This window comes from Hypanus sabinus, chromosome 8 (assembly GCF_030144855.1).
Source record: "Hypanus sabinus isolate sHypSab1 chromosome 8, sHypSab1.hap1, whole genome shotgun sequence".
Classification (NCBI taxonomy): Eukaryota; Metazoa; Chordata; class Chondrichthyes; order Myliobatiformes; family Dasyatidae; genus Hypanus; species Hypanus sabinus.
The window spans coordinates 110,708,829-110,727,316 of record NC_082713.1 but is presented as its reverse complement, the minus strand read 5'-3'; the positions used below and the strand labels follow the sequence as shown (position 1 = coordinate 110,727,316).

General features: G+C 45.4%; 1 protein-coding gene across 2 annotated transcripts in view; it reads right to left on the bottom strand.

Moving 5' to 3' along the window:
* Positions 1 to 18,488, bottom strand: part of xpot (exportin, tRNA (nuclear export receptor for tRNAs)) — an 88,165-nt gene that overhangs the window by 61,837 nt on the left and 7,840 nt on the right. For both annotated transcript variants that reach the window (XM_059977583.1, XM_059977581.1), the window contains exons 5-7: positions 11,962 to 12,031; positions 8,728 to 8,946; positions 1,280 to 1,464 (exon numbers count right to left, since the gene is read on the bottom strand). In XM_059977583.1, coding sequence (XP_059833566.1) covers positions 1,280 to 1,464; positions 8,728 to 8,946; positions 11,962 to 12,031 — 474 coding nt within the window. The remainder of the gene's footprint in view (positions 1 to 1,279; positions 1,465 to 8,727; positions 8,947 to 11,961; positions 12,032 to 18,488) is intronic.

The following is an 18,488-nucleotide window of genomic DNA, read 5'->3' as shown; positions in this document are numbered from 1 at the left end:
TTTGCTTTTAGAATACTTATTCCTCTTTGGGATGTATATATCCTGTGCCTTCCTAATTGCTCCCAGAAATTCTAGCCATTGCTGCTTCGCCACCATCCCTGCATGTGTTCTTAACCAATCAAATCTGGCCAACTCCTCTCTCATGCCTCTGTAATTCCCTTTACTCCACTGTCATACTGATACATTTGACTTTAGATTCTCCTTCTCAAATTTCAGGGTGAATTCTATCATATTATGATCATTTGCCCCTAAGGGTTCTTTTACGTTAAGCTCTCTAATCAATTCTGGTTGATTGTAAAACACCCAATCCAGAATAGCTGATCCAAAGTGGGCTTACCACAAGCTGTTCCAAAAAGCAAACTTGTAGGCATTCTGGAAATTCTGTCTCTTGAAATTCAGTACCAATCTGATTTTCCCAATCTACCTGCATATTGAAATCCCCCGTAATTATTGTAACGTTGCCCTTTTGGAATGCATTTTTTTTTAATATTGTTTAAGGGTCTGTATACAACTCCCATCAATACCTTTATCCTTGTAATTCCTTAGCTCTATCCACAATAATTCAACACCCTCCCCTATGTCACTTCTTTCAGATTTGATTTCATTTTTTAAACAGAGCAATGCCACCCTTTATCTGCCTGTCCTTTCAATACATTAAGCTCCCAGCTATAATCTTCTTTCAGCCATTATTCAGTGATGCCTACAACATCATACATACTAATCTGTAACTTCTACCAGTTCATCACTTATTTGTATTCTATGTGCATTCAAACATAACTCTGTCAGTCCTGTATTCACCCTTTTCAATTTTGCCCGCCTTTTATATTGCAACTCATCCTGTTGACTGCAATTTTGCCCCGTCATCAGCCTCTCCTTGCTAGGAGTCGCACTACACATTGCCTCTGTTTGTAAACCAACTACTCATCCTCAGGACTATCATTCCGGTTCCCATTTCCCTGCCAAATCAGTTTTAACACTCACAAACCACTCCAGCCAACCTACCTGCAAGCATATTGGACCCCCTCAGATTCAGGCGCAACCTGTCCCTTTTGTGCAGAAGCCCTTCATATGTTCCCCAGAAGAGATCCCAATGATGCATATATCTAACCTCATGGTTCCTGCACCAGTTCCACAGCCACGCATTCACCTGCCAAATCATCCTATTCTTATCCTCACTGGCACATGTCAAATTGTATACTGACTATTTATGCAAAGAAAAAGAATCTTTTGTTTAAATATGCAACTGTGTGAAATAATAGTATTGCGCAAAGACAGGTACCTTTCATTTGCTATCAGATTCAAGTCAATCCAGGAGACAAAAGCTCCTACAACCTCAAGGCACTGACACGTGAGTTCAGAGTTGGTTTGTTGAAAGGTGCGCAGGATCTGGTACCAGGACTCCACCAGACTCGGTATACATTGTTCCCTCATTGCATCTTTTATTAAGGTGTTTCTTCTACACTCCTAGTTACAGAAAACAACATTTAAAAATCACAAAACATTCTAATAAGCACACTTCACTAAAAAAAGACAAAAATAAGGAAATTTAACTTAAAATATACAAAGATTAAGATACATCACATATTAGTTTCCTGTTGCTTAAAGAATAAAATTTCTGCAATTTATCATATAAACGTAGCAATAGCTCCAAAAGATTTTGTACTGTATATCCCGTAAATAATCTTCCTTTTTAATTAAGGAATGTTAGACAAATGTACATTGAGGAAACAAAGTTTACAGGAAGAGATGAAGCCTTGAATAGTTCCCTCATGCTCCCCCTTTCACCCTTAACTCAAGACCTTGGTTGCAGTCCCAACCAACCTCAGTGGAAAAAGCCTGCTTGCATTTACCCTATCTATATCGCTCATAAGTTTGTAAACCTCTCTCAAATCTCCTCTCAATCTTCTACATTCTAAGGAATAACATCCTAATCTATTCAATCTTTCCTTATAACTCAGCTCCTCCAGACCCAGTGACATCCTTGTAAATTTTTTCTGTAGTCTTTCAACCTTAATTAATCTTTCATGGAGGTAGGCGACCAAAAATACACACAATACTCCAAATTAGGCATCACCAATGTCTTATACAGCTTCAACATAATATCCCATCTCCTGTACTCAGTACCTTGATTTATGAAGGTCAATGTGCCAAAAGCTTTCTTTATGACCCTATCTACCTGTGGCACCACTTTCAATGAATTGTGGACCTATATTCCCAGATCTCGATGTTCTACCATAGTGCTCAGTGCTCTACCATTTACTGTAGAAGACCTACCCTGGATGCTCCTATCAAGCTTCAAACCTCGTACATGGCGGCATTAAATTCCATCTGCCATTTTTCAGCCCACTTTCCCCTCTGGTCCAGATCCTACTAGCCTTTTCCACCTCCCTCCAATTACTCTCATTTCCCTTCCTACCCAGTCTCCCCAAACACCAGAGTTTTTGGCCACTTTCTCTTTCCTCAAATGTTAACTGTTTTTCTCTCTCCACAGATTCAACTTCACCCAAATATTTTCTTCAGCAATCTTGGATTTTTATTCCTTTAACCAAATTAAACTCGTGTAAGACATGCATGCTGACCAGAGGAATGAGGATCAAATTTATTTTTAAATATTATATTTAGAGATGCAACACAGTAACAGATCATTCTGGCCAAATGAGTCGCACTGACCAATTAATCTAATAACCCACACATCTTTAGAACGTGGGAGGAAACTCATGCGGTCACAGGGAGAATGTACAAACTCCCTACAGAAAGTGGTGGAACTGAACCTGGGTCACTGGCACTATAATAGAGTTGTGCTAACCACTACAGAATAGATGAAGGAAGAGACGAGGGAACAAGGCATAAACAACAATGTGTGGTTGAAGTGACAGTTCACACAAAATCTGTGTAGCACAGGCTGATCTACAACAGTCTGGGATCCCAATACCTAGACAAAGCCCTGGCCCATAAGGAGCTGATATACAATGGCCAATCCATGTGCTGGTGTATTCCATTCCACAGAAATCATTGCATTTCACATTCATGTATACAATATGGATATCCAACAGAGATCAGTTTAAAATTTCTTCAAAAATAGAAGTTTTTAGTCAAGAGAAAATTCAGGAAGAACTTTAAGACAAGTCAAACTGGTTCTATCATTGACATTGTAGAGAAAAGGAGAACGGAACAGTAATCACCCTACAACCATCTGTCTCCTGAACCAGCACAGTAACATCACTCACCACAACTCTCAACTGATTCAATGACCTACAGATTCACTTTCAATGACTCTTTACAGCTTATGTTCTCAGTATCATTTTTAAAAATTTGTGTCATTTCTCTTTGTTTGCACACTGGCTGTTTGTCAGTCTTTGCTTATTGGTTTATTATTGAAGCTCGTCTTGTACACAGACCAAATACACAGTGCATTGGGCTACAATCAGTAAAACAATGACAATGTGGAATAAAGTGTTCAAGCTACTGAAACAGTGCAGAACAAGTAAGCGATAAAGTACAAAATCATAACGAGGTAGACTGTGAAGCCAAGAGTCCATTTAAGATTCTAACACTGGGATAGAGGCCATCCATTAACCTGGTGACAGATTTGCAAGAAAAAGTTTGTAATTATGTGGTTTTCTGCATTAATTACATATAAAGTGTGGTCTGATCTTCATCTAAGTCACAATAATAGACAAACACAATCTGCTTAATCTGACAACATAAACAATTGTACTTTTCATGCCTTTATTGAACATATTTTTAATCATTCACATTCCAGGCCGGAAAAAATATGGGAACCCTCGTACTTAATAACTGGTAGAACCTCCTTTACCAGCAATAACCTCCACCAAACGTTTCCTGCAGCTGCTGATCAGACGTACAATGGTGAGCAGGAATTTTTAAATTGTCTCAGTTCATCCATATTTTTGGGACACCTTGCATGAACAGCCCTCTTCAGGTCATGCCACAGCATCTCACTAGGGTTAATGTCTGGACTCTGACTTGGCCATTCTAAAAAACATGAATTTTTTGTCTTTTTAAACCAGTTCGTTGTTGATTTACTCGCATTTTGGATCATTGTCTTGTTGCATCATCCAGCTTCTGCTAAGCTTCAGGTAATGGGCCACTACCCTGACATTCTCTTGTAAGGTGTCTTGATACAATTTTAAATTCATTGTTCCCTCAATGATTGCAAGCTGTCCAGGCCCTGAGGCAGCACAGCAGCCCTAAGCTATGATGCCCCTTCCACCATGCTTCACAGCTGGGATGAGATTTTAGTGCTGGTGCGCAGTGTCTTTTTTCCTCCAAACACAGCAGTGTGCATTTCTGCCAAAAAGTTCATCATTTGTCTCATCTGTCCACAGAATATTGTCCCAGAAGTGATGTGGAAAATCCAGGTGATCTTTTGCAAACTTGAGACGTTCAGCAATGTCTTTTTGGAGAGCAGTGGCTTCCCCTACGAACACAATTCTTGTTCAGTGTTTTTCTTCCAGTGAACACATGGAGTGAGACTTCAGCAAGCTCTCTTACTGTGGACTGATGAATACTGGGGTCTTTAGAAAAGCTTTTGTAGCTTTTTCCAGCTTTATGCATTTCTACAATTCCTCTAAAGTCCTCAGAAAGTTGTTTTAATTGAAGTATGGTGCACATAAACAGATCTTTCTTGAGAAGAGCAGGCTGTCAATAACCTGACTTTGAATGGCTTTCTTTTTTTATATAGGGCAAGGCACCTCTACAATCCACACTTCCAATCTCATCTCATTAATTGGAACACCTACTCCAAATAGCTTTTGTTGAAGGCATTATCCCAGAGGCTCACATTTTTTTAACCTAGACTGTTATTGTTTAAATAGTGTACTCAGTATTGACAAGAAGTACAATTATTTTTGTGTTATTAGTTTAGGCAGATTGTGCTATCTATTGTGTTGGCGCATGGACAAGTGGTTAAGGCATCGGTCAAGTGATCTGAAGGTCACTGGTTCGAGCCTCAGCTAAGGCAGCGTGTTGTGTCCTTGAGCAAGGTACTTAGCAACACATTACTCTGCGACGACACCGGTGCCAAGCTGTATCGGCCTTTACCCTTCCCTTGGACAACATCGGTGGCGTGGAGAGGGGAGATTTTACAGCTTGGGCAACTGCCGATCTCCCAGACAACCCTGCCCAGGCCTGCACCCTGGAAACTTTCCAAGGCACAAATCCTTGGTCTCACGAGACTAACGGATGCCTATTTAATTTGCTGTCTATTATTGTGACTTAGATGAAGATCAGTCAGTTTATGAGTTGTCGTGGCTATCCCTCGAGGTTGAGGATGATGGTCTTTGTTCCGTTGATCTATTTATGGGCTCTCAAGTGGCTTATGAGTCCAATCTTGGCTTTAAAAGTAATCTAATATTTTCCGCTTTTGTGCCGGCTCTTGACTAGGAGCTTCCAGCCATCACATTGCCTGCTCCTGTCGTCCTTCCCTGATCACCAAAATGTGGCCCATAGATTGAAGACATCTGTATGTGTATTTGTTTAACGTGTTCTTGATGTTGCACTCCAAGAAGCACACGATACTTAACAAATCAACCAACCGATTCCAATGGCATGGAAACCACGACGAATGGAGCTGATGGATTTTTTTGTGGCCTTCATCCGCCTTCACAGCCGTTGAGTTCTAAGTAACTTTGTCCGCCTGTTCCACCATTGAGGTCTTGGTTGGATTGTTCTTTGTCAGGGACCTCACCCTCGACCTTACCATCATAGGTGACCCTACCACGAGCATAGCACCAGATGGCACCACTCTTGGGATCTCAGAACCACACAAACTTCTCCACCACGACAAGGTGACAATCCACGGAGAAGATATGAGTAATCAATGGAGAAAACCAGGTAACTGCAAAGGGTTCAAAACTTTTTCTTGCAACTGTACGAGTTCAGTCTTTAGTATCTTTCATCTGATGGGAAGGTGAGATATCTGTGGTGGGTGGGGACTTTGATTATGCAGAGGCAATGAAAAGTATAGATAGGGGCCATAGAGGGGAGGTTGGATCCTTCGATGTGCACTTATGTATAGGTTTCTATAATTTCTATTTTATTCCCTTTTGTCCCATAAATGTCTGCAAGAAAATGAATCTCAAAGTAGCATAAGGTAAGGTTTCATAACACATTTACTTTGAGCTCTGAATAGATACTTGTGTAGTGTTGTGGTTGTGGGGAATGGGAAATGAGCAGATTGGGCATAAATAGGAAGCTAGCCATACAGGACCCCAAGGACACAACATGCTGCCTTAGCTGAGGCTCGAACTAGTACATATTTAGGACCCCATTACCCAGGACATGCTCTCTTTTCATTGCTACCAAGAGGAGGAAGGTACAGGACCCTGAAAACAAACACACACACACGTTTTAGGAACAGCTTCTCAGCTTCTTCCCCTCTGCCATCAGATTTGTAAATGGGCAATGAACATGTTATAATTTATGCTCTCCATTGCAGTACCTAATAAAATTTAACATAAGATATACCTTTTTGAGATTTATAGTATTGCATTGTACTGCTACAGCAGAACAATTTTCTTGACATATCAATGATATAAACCTGATCCTAATTTTAAGCAAAGCAGAGAAGTGAGCTACACGTGGGGGTGCTTTGTTTGTGTGCGATGTAATGAGAGAGGGAGAGGGAAGGCTGAAGTTCATTTAACACACAAGAGATTTTGCGGATGCTGGAAACCTAAAGCAACACACAAAATGCTGGAGGAACTTAACAGTTCAGGAAGCAGTCATGGAGATGAATGAACAGTCAACATTTTGTGCCGAGACCCTTCATCAGTCCTGATGTATTAAAAATATAAACCCAAGGAAAAAATTAGCTTATTTTATATAAAGCTCCTGATGAAGAGTGTCAGCCTGAAACATTGACTACCTTTTCCTCTCCATTGATGTTGCCTGACCTGCCGGATCCCTCCAGAACTTTGTTATTTTACCCAAGTTTAATATAATGCCACTTTATTTACCTTATTTCTAATACCAATGAGGAATGTTAAGTTTTGAATGATGCCATAAACAAATAACAAATAAATAAGGTTACATTTCAGGAAGAAACCTAAATAGGTACTCCTTTCTGAAGGCATAACAAATTCCAACCAGTCAGTAGTTCTAAGTTCAAAAGTTCACAGTACATTTATTATTAAAATACAGATGATAAAACCTTGATATTAGTCTCTTAGCAGTCAGCTACAAAACAAAGAAACCCAAAAGGACCCATTTAAAAAAGTCAAGCACCCAAAGTGCAGAGGAAAAAAAGTCAAATCAAAAACAAATCATGCAAACAATAAATGCCAGGAAATAGTGTTCTGAACTGAAGTCCACAAAGAGAATCCATCTACAGAGCTTTTAGTTCAGTGCAGAGCAGAGTGCCAGTCTGTGTTGCCATAACTGGGATTCACCAGGAGCACTGCTGCTTAATTACAAAGGGGCACTTTATTTTGTGGGCCTGTGGACAGAAGTCTGAATTTCAATGACTGAGACAAACAATGCATGCCAATATACACTCAGTGGCCACTTTATTAGATACAGGAGTGGACCCTGTCATGGTCTTCTGCTGCTGTAGTCCATCCATTTCAAGGTTCGACGCATTAACCATTCAGAAATACTCTTTTGCACATCACGATTGCATTTTCGCCCACAGAACTGACTGACGCTCACTGGACTTCAGAAGAACTCGGCACCACTCAAGCCCTTCACCCCCACCTTTTACCCTTTTGCTTTCGCACTACAGCAGTGGAAACTGCAAGCAGTTTTAAACTGCTGGGAATGCATATCACACACTATCTCTCAAGGTCCCAGAATACATCCTACAGTCAGGGCTCATCAACATTTCTGCTTTTTGAACAGAGCTGGACTTTGCACATCCGTACTCATACCATGCTACAGATGTGCAGTAGACAGCACCCCGACAAGCCATATCACTACCTGGTACGGAAATCGCACTGCGGCAGGTAGTCAAAACTGCCCAATGCATCATTGGCATCAGCTTACCCACCATTAAGGACATATACATAGAAAGGTGAAGAACAGGGCCAGAAACATCATGAAGGATCCCACCCACCCTGCTCACGGACTGTTTGTCCCACTCCCATCAGGGAGGAGGCTACGTAGCATCCATGTCAAGACCACCAGACTCAAAAATAGTTACTTTCCACAAGCAGAAAGGCTGATCAACACCTCCACCCACCAACTGCACTGTTACTTTATCATTTCCTGTCAGTCACCTGATAAACAGCCTTTCATGACTCTATGGACAAATAATCTATTTACACAAGCCATTTTAGTTTTTTTATTATTGTGTTCATCTTCTGTTTTTTTTTGTGCTGCATCTGATCCAGAGTAACAATCATTTTGTTCTTTACTCTTGTGTACAGGAAATCACATTAAACAACTTTGAAACTTGAATCCAGAAGCTTCTGATACTCAAACCATTCCATCTGGCACCAACAATCAGTCAAAGTCACTTAGATCACATTTCTTCCCCATTCTGATCTCTGGTCTGAACAACAATTGAAGCTCTTGACCATGTCTGCAAGCTTTTATGCAATGAGCTGCTGCCATGTGATTGGCTGATTAGAGATTTGTATTATTGAGCAAGCATACAGGTGTACCTAATAAAGTGGCCACAGTGCAATTCCAAACCTCTACCATACTGAGTCTGCCCTGTACTTCTGTAACAAGCAAACTAGCAGATTATGTGACCACCATCCTTACCTCTGCTGTGTGAACTATATCCCGATCTACGACTTCTGCATCAATAGCCATGAGGATTCGCAAGTACAGGTCGACTCCTCGAGGATTAAGACCAACGACTGAGAGTAGATCAAAGAAAAATTTGGGCCACTTGGTAAGATACTCAGTTAAGAAAAGCAAAGCAAACACTTGAGCTGCTTTGTTGCGGATGAAGGTTTTCTCTTGGTGTGGATTCACTAGCTGCAGGGGGCAAAGAGAGATGCGAATTATTCATTATTTCAGGATGGATTTAAAAACAAAAGTGCCGAATATAATTCAATTGGGAAAAAAAATCTATAAAGCCTATTTGGTTATAGCTAATAACCTAAATATACAGAATTTTTACAAAGGTAATACAACTAAATTTAAACTATCTAAATGTAGCAGGCTTTAGTCCTTCAAATATGCTTTTACCATGGAGGGAGACCATTTGGCCCATTCAGTTTATGCTAACTTTCAGAAGTCTCATCAACCCCCTTCTCCTACTTTACTTTTCTGTAACCAATACCCATCATCATTTACACCAAAGAACGTGAACAGCATAGTACAGGTTCTTCGAACCACAATGGCTTGCCAACCTTTTAATCTAATCAAAGGTCAGTCTACTGTTTTCTGCCATTTTTGCTTTCATTCATGTCCCTAATGTATCTGCCTCTATCACCATCTCTGGCAGGGTATTCCACACACCTGTCTCTCCTCTCAATGTTAAAAACCTATCTCTGATATCCAATTTATACCTTCCTCCACCTTAAAATTATTCCCACTCGTATTAGCCACATCTGCCTGGGGAAAGAAAAATCTCTGGCTGTCCACTTGTTCTCTGCCTCTCATCCAGTCATCTCTCACCCTCTCTCCACAGTGAAGAAGGAGCCTTAGCTCACTCAGCTTATCCTCACAAGGCATGCTGTCAAATCTCCTCTGCACCCTCTCTAAAGCTTTCAGCCCCTTCCTATAATGAGGCAACCAGACCAGGGGCAGTAGGTAGCCAACTCAACCTACCAACCTGTAGGTGTTTGGGATGTGGGAAGAAATCAGAGGATGAGGGGTAATATGCACATTCACAGAGGAATGTATCAATTCCACACAGACTGCATCCGAGGTTCGGATTGAATCCAGGTCACTGGAATTGCAAGGCAGAAGCACCATCAGCCTCTAAGCTCTCTGAACAACAATGTATTCAGTCTCATTCCCCTCAGCTCAGTAAATGTTTTACCTTTAAATACTTATGCAATTATAATTGAGGGATACCACATATTCAAGCTGTGAAGCACAGTGAACTTGAAAGAAACAAGCAGTTAGTGCGACGTTACTACAGCTTGGGGCATTCCAGAGTTCAACTCCGCTGCATTCTGTATGGAGTCTCTGTATATTCTTCCTGGGGAATGTGCGGGTTTTCCCTGGGTGCTCCAGTTTCCTCCCACGGTCCAAAGACATGCTGGCCATTGTAAACGGTCCCATGATTAGGGTAGGTTTGCTGGGTTTAACTGGGTTTGCCGGGAGTTGCTGGGTGAATCAGTGTGGCTAGAAGGGCTGGTAGGACCTACTCCACGCTGTATCGCTATATAAAACATACGGTAAAAAGCACCGTTTGTGTCAATGGCCAAAACAATCCAAGAATGTGCCAGGGGCAGCCTGTCAGTGCGGCCACGCTTCCAGCGCCAACATAGCACGCCCACAACTTGCTAATCCCAACCCATAATTCTTTTTGGAATGAGAGAGGAAACCCACATGTCACAGGGAGAATGTCCAAACTCCTTTCAGATAGCAGCGGGAATTGAACCCTGATCGCTGGTGCAGTACAGAGTTATGCGAGCTGCTAGGTTAATGTGCCACGCATGTTACATTGCAATGCTCAGTAAATCCTTAACCTTCCACACCTGTGCCCCACAACACAGGCATCAGAGACTTGGCAGAGGTCAGATGCCACACTATTTAACTGATCTCTGACCCTCATTAAAAGCACAAGCTCAGTTTATTGTGTTTATTTTACTTTAATTGTTTTAAGTTGATTTGTTTAATGCATTTTAAATGCAATTTTTTTCATATTTTCTAAATTATAGTCATACAAGTACTCCAGCAGAGAACCAGGCCCTTCAGTCCACCTAATCCATTCCATACTACCATTCTGCCCATTCCCATCAACTCGTACCAGGACCATAGCTCCCCATACCCCTCCTGTCCATGTATTTGCTTAACTTTTCTTATAAATCTAGAAATCAAATCCACTTCCGCCGGCAGCTCATTCCACACTCCCACCACCCTGAGTGAGGAACTCCCCCCACCCTCCAAGATTCCCCTTAAATATTTCACCTTTCACCCTTAAACCATGACCTCTAGTTCTCATCTCACTGAACCTTTGTGAAAAAAAGTCTGCTGACATCCACCCTATCTATACCCCACATGATCTTGTATACCTCAATCAAATCTCCCCTCATTCCCCTGCACTCCAGGGGATGAAGTACTAACCTATTCAACTTTCCCATATAACTCAGATCCTCGCATCTTGAGTTTTTATTATAATTCTACTTAAACTTTTCATGGTCATTCCACTAGAGCCCTCAGGCCAATAACAGACAGGACCTCAGGTTCCACCACACAAGGCCTGGTTGCCACTTGCCGTTTTCTCTGCCTGATGAAGGCCTCCAGCACCTTGGATCTTTTGTACTGTTAGCAGGAGGTAAGTGTGCAAGAAAAGACAGGCTGCAGGTGGAGCTGTGCACAATCCAGCATCTAGTTACTTGCCAAGTCAAAATGCACTGCCTCTCCATCCATGGATAGGGTGCCAGTTCGGGCAGAGTTGGTACTTCACAGCTCAGCAACGTGGGATCAATCATAATATGACTGGATGGTAGGTATGAGAAAAGAAAGGCTATGGGAAAATAAATGGGAGATCTCCAGCGTCTATACTTCATTAGGAGTTTGTGGAAATTTGGCATGAATAAAGACTGTTTTCCAGTTACAGCTTCTGTGTGGCTCAATGTCACTTCAGCCACACCTCCAATCACCCTTCCTGCAGCTTTACAGACCACTTTTGCTTCTTATTGACTCTCCAGCCTGAAACGTTAACTGTTTCTCTTCTCACAATCACAGCCTGATCCGCTGAATAGCTCCCACGTCTTTTATTCTAACTCAAAAGTTACTTTCTGTTGGACAACAGTTTGAACCTGAGAGTTATGATGTTTTAAGAGTTTCAGACAAGACTACTGTGTTACTCACTTGAGCCTGCAGCCACGTCATCATGGTTTGCCTGATGAGTTGATGTTGAGATTCAGTCAGAGCAGCATACCTGCAATGTTACAAAAAGGCTCACTCTATATACAACACTTACACCCTCGAGACAATCCTAAAACATAAAAGCTCAGAATAGTCATTTTATATAAATCACCGTAACTCATCCAACAATGTCAAACCCCCAAAAGACCATACATTGTGTGAGAGAATGTGACAGGTCATGGTGCATGCAGATACCAATGACACAGGTAAGAAAACTGATGACGTTCTGCAAAGTGAGCTCAGGGAGTTAGCTGATAAGTTAAGGACAGGATCTCCAGGATTGGTATCTGTGCAAGGTCAGAACTAGGAACTTTTGGATCATTGGGCTCTCTTCCAGGGAAGCTGGGACCTGTACTGGAGGGGGTCTAATATCAGAGTGGGAAGGTTTGCTAATACTACACGGTGGGGTTTAAACTTGAGTTGCAGGGTGATGGTAACCAGAGAGCTAGAACAGATAGTGGAGAGGTTGTAGAGAAAGATGTTGTTAAGACCTCAGGCAAAGTCAGGGATCAAAAGGTTGAGGGTGGTGCAACTAACATTCTGAGCTGCGCATATTTCAGTGCAAGGGGTGTTATAGGAAAGGCAAGGGAAATTAGTTACTGCTACTGGTAGCAATTGTTAAGTTAGATAAAAGGAGCTATGCTGTTAGAGTACAAATAGAAGGCGGTTTGTAAGAAAAGAATTCCATTCATATTGGACAAATTAAAGTGGTACAGCAGCATTGGAAAGAGTTCTTGTTGTTGGAATAATACACAATGAGATCAACAAAAGAACAGGCAACTTTAGAACTAATGTAATAAATCCTGCACAGAATCATCTTGGGAAATGTGATAACATGATTGGATTTCACCTTCAACTTGAGAGTTTGAAACTCAGGTATAAAACTTATCTCTCAAATGGAACACCAATTACAAAGGTACGAAGACAAAGTTCCTACATGGACTGGGAAAATTAATTAACAGGTAGAACAGTAGATAAGTAATGGGACAGATATCTCAAACAAATAAAATATATTCCATTAAGAAATTAAAGACTCAACAAAAATGATTAGCAAAGGAATTTAAGAATGCTATCAAACTGAAAGAGAAACATTTCAAATTGCCAACATTGTGGCAGGCCACCAGACAATTGAGAAAACTGTAAATCATGACAAGTAAATGAAAATGGAGGATAAACCTTATCCCTAAAGCTAACACACAAAAGAGAAAGAACTACAAATAGAAAGGAAAACAACTAAAGTAATACTTTTGATTTTAAAAAAGATTTAAAGATTAACTTTATTTGTCACATTGTGGCGACCTATTTCCTGGCACATCCGAACCGGCTCACAATTAGAGAGCCTACGGGGGTTTGCGAGCACAGAGCTTTGGAGCCTCTGCGCCACGGGGGGCAGGTTGAGGGAGGCTCAAAAGTGAGGCTGAGGATTTCGAATAAAGTTTTTTCCTTCGACTGCAGTTACCGACTCCGTGTCGTAATTTTAGCGCTGCATGTAGCACACCGCTACAATTGGTGATCCCGACGGTCCAAACAATTTTTGGACCAGAAATGACCGACGCCGCCTCTGTTCATGCGGTTTCGTTGAAACTGCCGGGTTTCTGGACACAGCGACCGAACCTATGGTTCCAGCAAGCCGAAGCCCAATTCCACGTTCGCCAGATCACCTCAGAAGACACCCGCTACTACTACGTGGTGAGCTCCCTCGACCAGGACACAGCGGCCCAGGTCGCGGAGTTCGTACAGTCGCCCCCGGCAGACGGCAAGTACACGGAATTCAAAGCTCTGCTCCTCAGGACTTTCGGACTCTCACGGCGCAAGCAGGCTGCCCGTTTACTGCACCTGGATGGCTTGAGCGACAGACCTCCTTCGGCTTTAATGAATGAGATGTTGTCTCTGGCCGACGGACACACACCCTGCCTCATGTTTGAGCAGGCATTCCTGGAGCAGCTGCCCGAGGACATACGCCTGCTGCTGTCCGACGCAGATTTCAGTGACCCCCGGAAGGTGGCAGCCCGGGCGGACTTGCTGTGGAACGCCAAAAAGGTGAGCGGGGCGTCCATCGCACAGATCTCCCAGCCACGCTCCCGTCAGCAAACCAGTCCAGGCCCGGCCGCAGAGCCCGCCAACCCCTGGCCCAATGAACACTGGTGCTTCTACCACCAGCGGTGGGGCGCAGAAGCCCGCCGTTGTCGCCCGCCCTGCAAGTTCCCGGGAAACGCCAGGGCCAGCCGCCGCTGATGGCTATGGCGGCTGGCCATCGGGATAGCCTCCTGTATGTGTGGGACAGAAGGTCGGGACACCTGTTTTTGGTCGACACTGGTGCCGAGATCAGCGTTTTACCTCCGACGAGTTACGACACCCGCAGCAGGGCACCGGGGCCCCCCCTGAGGGCCGTGAACGGCAACACAGTAAGGACCTATGGCACCCGTCAGGTGCAGCTACAGTTCGGCTCCAGCCAGTTCACGTGGGACTTTACATTGGCCGCCGTAGCCCAACCGCTTCTGGGTGCGGATTTTTTGCGGGCTCACAGCCTACTGGTCGACCTGCCCAGGAAGAGACTGGTACACGCTGAAACCTTTCAGACGTTCTCCCTGGGTGCAGCCCAGTTGCCAGCCCCTCACCTCGGCTCCATCATGCTGTCCGACAATGACTTCACCAGGGTCCTGGCAGATTTCCCATCGGTTCTGGCACCACAGTTCACAGCGGCCATGCCCCGACATGGCGTATAGCACCACATCCCAACCCAGGGACCACCCCTCCACGCTCGGCGGCTTCCCCTGGACAAGCTCCGACTGGCGAAGGAGGAATGGAGGAATTGGGGATCATCCGGCGGTCCGACAGCCCATGGACGGGGGGCAGGAGACCGTGCGGCGACTACCGCAGGCTGAACGAGGCTACCACACCGGACCGCTACCCTGTGCCACACATTCAGGACTTTGCAGCAAACCTGCACGGCGCACGGATCTTCTCCAAGGTAGACCTCGTCCAAGGGTACCATCAAATCCCGATGCATCCTGACGACGTCCCCAAAACGGCTCTCATCACCCCGTTTGGCCTTTTCGAGTTCCTCCGCATGCCGTTCGGTCTGAAGAATGCCGCACAGACGTTCCAGCGGTTAATGGACGCGGTGGGAAGGGACCTGGACTTCGCGTTCATCTACTTGGACGACATCCTCATAGCCAGCAGCAGTCGTCAGGAGCATCTGTCCCAACTCCGTCAACTCTGCGCCCGACTGAGTGAGTACGGTCTTACAATCAACCCCACCAAATGCCAGTTGGGACTCGATACCATTGACTTCCTGGGCCACAGGATTACTAAAGACGGGGAAACCCCTCTGCCTGCTAAGGTAGATGCGGTCCGCCACTTCCCCCGACCCACCATGATCAAAGGCCTTCAGGAATTCGTAGGTATGGTCAATTTCTACCACCGCTTCCTCCCTTCAGCTGCCCGGATCATGCGCCCCGTTCGCCCTGATGTCGGGTCCGAGCAAGGACATTACCTGGGACGAGGAGTCCACCGCCGCCTTCGTTCAAACGAAGGAAGCTTTGGCGAACACCGCAATGCTAGTACATCCCAGAATGGACGTCCCTACCGCCCTCACAGTGGACGCATCTAACACTGCAGTGGGTGGGGTACTGGAGCAACTCATCGCAGGTCGCTCGCTGGCAACCCCTGGCGTTTTTCAGCAAACACCTGCGGCCACCCGAGCTCAAGTACAGTGCTTTCGACCGGGAACTGTTGGCGCTCTACCTGGCAATCCGGCATTTCAGGTACTTCCTAGAAGGTCGGCCCTTCACCGCGTTCATAGACCACAAACCGCTTACCTTTGCGTTTACAAAAGCGTCCGACCCCTGGTCGTCCCGCCAGCAATGCCACCTGTCCTACATCTCTGAATACACGACGGATGTCCAGCACGTCTCGGGTAAGGACAATGTCGTGGCGGATGCGCTCTCTCGCCCTACCGTTCATGCCCTTTCCCAAGGGGTAGACTTTGAGGCACTGGCAGAGGCACAGCAGGCAGATGAGGAGATTCCGAGTTACAGAACCGCAGTCTCCGGTTTGCAGCTCCAGGACCTCCCCGTAGGCCCGGGTGAGAGGCCCCTACTCTGTGACGTCGCCACCAGCCAGCCCCGTCCCGTTGTCCCGACAGCCTGGCGGCGTCGTGTTTTCGACTCCATTCATAACTTGGCGCATCCCTCCGGATGGATTCCAGCAGGTTCATTTGGCACGGACTCTGCAAACAGGTCAGTGAATGGGCCAAAACGTGCATGCACTGCCAGACGGCCAAGGTGCAGCGGCACACCAAAGCCCCACCGCAGCAATTCCATCCCGCCCACCGGCGTTTCGACCACATTCATGTGGATATCGTGGGCCCACTGCCAGTGTCGCGCGGAGCGCGGCACCTCCTGACTATCGTGGACCGGTTCACAAGATGGCCAGAGGCAGTCCCGCTCACCGACACCACCTACGAATCTTGCGCCCAAGCCCTGATCACCACCTGGATATCTCGCTATGGTGTACCGGCCCACATTACCTCCGACAGAGGCACCCAGTTCACCTCCAGCCCGTGGTCAGCTATGGCCTGCCTTTTGGGGACTCAGCTGCACCACACAACTGCCTACCACCCACAGTCGAACGGGCTAGTGGAGCGTTTCCACCGTCACCTGAAGTCGGCCCTCATGGCCTGCCTGCGAGGAGCCAACTGGGCGGACGAGCTTCCCTGGGTCCTACTCGGCATCTGCACAGCGCCCAAGGACGACCTGCACGCCTCGTCGGCCGAGTTGGTATACGGCATGCCCCTGGTTGTTCCCGGGGAGTTCCTACCAGCCCCTCAGGGGCAAGAGGAAGATCCCGCAGCAGTCCTGGGCAGACTACGCGAGAAGCTCGGTAACCTGGCCCCCATACCCACTTCACAGCACGGGCGATTCCCGACCTGCGTACCCAAAGACCTGCAGAACTGTAAGTTTGTGTTTGCACGAAGGGGGGGGGGGCATCGGCCACCGCTGCAGCGGCCATATGAGGGGCCGTTTATGGTGCTCCGGAACAACGGGTCCACGTTCGTGCTGGACGTTGGGGGGAAAGAGGAGGTTTCCAAGGTGAACCGCCTCAAACCGGCCCATGTGGACCTGGCGCAACCGGCCGAGTTTCCGGCACCTTGGTGCAGAGGCCGACCTCCCAAGCAGGTTCCGGCCCAGACTGTGGACATTGGGGGGTGTATCGCCGGTTCTGGGGGGGGGGAGCCTCTGCGCCAAGGGGGACAGGTTGAGGGAGGCTTAAAAGTGAGGCTGAGGATTTCGAATAAAGTTTTTTCCTTCGACTGCAGTTACCGACTCCGTGTCGTAATTTTAGCGCTGCATGTAGCACACCGCCACATGTCCATTAAAAAATACATTGAAATGCATCAAACAACACACACAAAATGCTAGTGGAACGCTGCAGGCCAGGCAGCATCTATAGGAAGAAGTACAGTCGACATTTCGGGTCGAAACCCTTCGCCAGGACTAATGGAAAAAAGAGATAGTAAGAGATTTGAAAGTGGAAGGGGGAGACCTGAAATGATAGGAGAAGACCATCTGGCAAAAGGTACCAAAGCATTTGGACTCTCACGACCAGACTGTGCAACAGTTTCTTCCCCCAAGCCATCAGACTCCTCAATACCCAGAGTCTAGACTGACATCTACATCATGTATTATTATATTGAAATTTGTCCTCTACTGTGCCTATTGTCTTATTATTTATCTATTAATTGATTATTGTACTACACTACACTATTTTGTGCACTTTATGTAGTCCTGTGTAGGTCTGTAGTCTAGTGTAGCTTTTGTGTTGTTTTACATAGTCTAGTGTAGCCTTGAGTTGTCTCACATAGTCTAATGTAGTTTTGTGTTTCATGTAGCACCATGGTCCTGGAGGAACATTGTTCTGTTTTTACTGTGTACTGTACCAGCAGTTTATGGTGGAAATGACAATAAAAAGAAACCTGGCTTGACTTGAGGGGGAGGGATGAAGCTAAGAGCTGGGAAGTTGATTGGCAAAAGAGATACAAGGCTGGAGAAGGGGGAGTATCATAGGACGGAAGGCCTTGGAAGAAAGGGGGAGGGGAGCACCAGAGGAAGATGGAGAACAGGCAAGGAGTTACTTAGAGGGAAAGAGAGAGAAAAGAAAAAAAAAACTATATAAAGTAAAAATAAATAATGAGACACATCGTTTGTGTCAATGACCAACACAGCCCAAATACGTGCTGAAAGCACCCCGAAAATTTTGGCATTCTTCTGGCACCAGCATAGTACATCCACAATTTACTAACCCTAACCTGGGTGCTCCGGTTTCCTTTGGACTGTGGGGGGGAGAGAGACGAGAGATCCAAAGCACCTGGGGAAATCCACCCAGTCACTGGGAGTTCCTTTTCAAACTCCTCACAGGCAGCAGCAGGAACCAGGAACCCTGATCTTACAGGAAAGGAAAAAAAAACC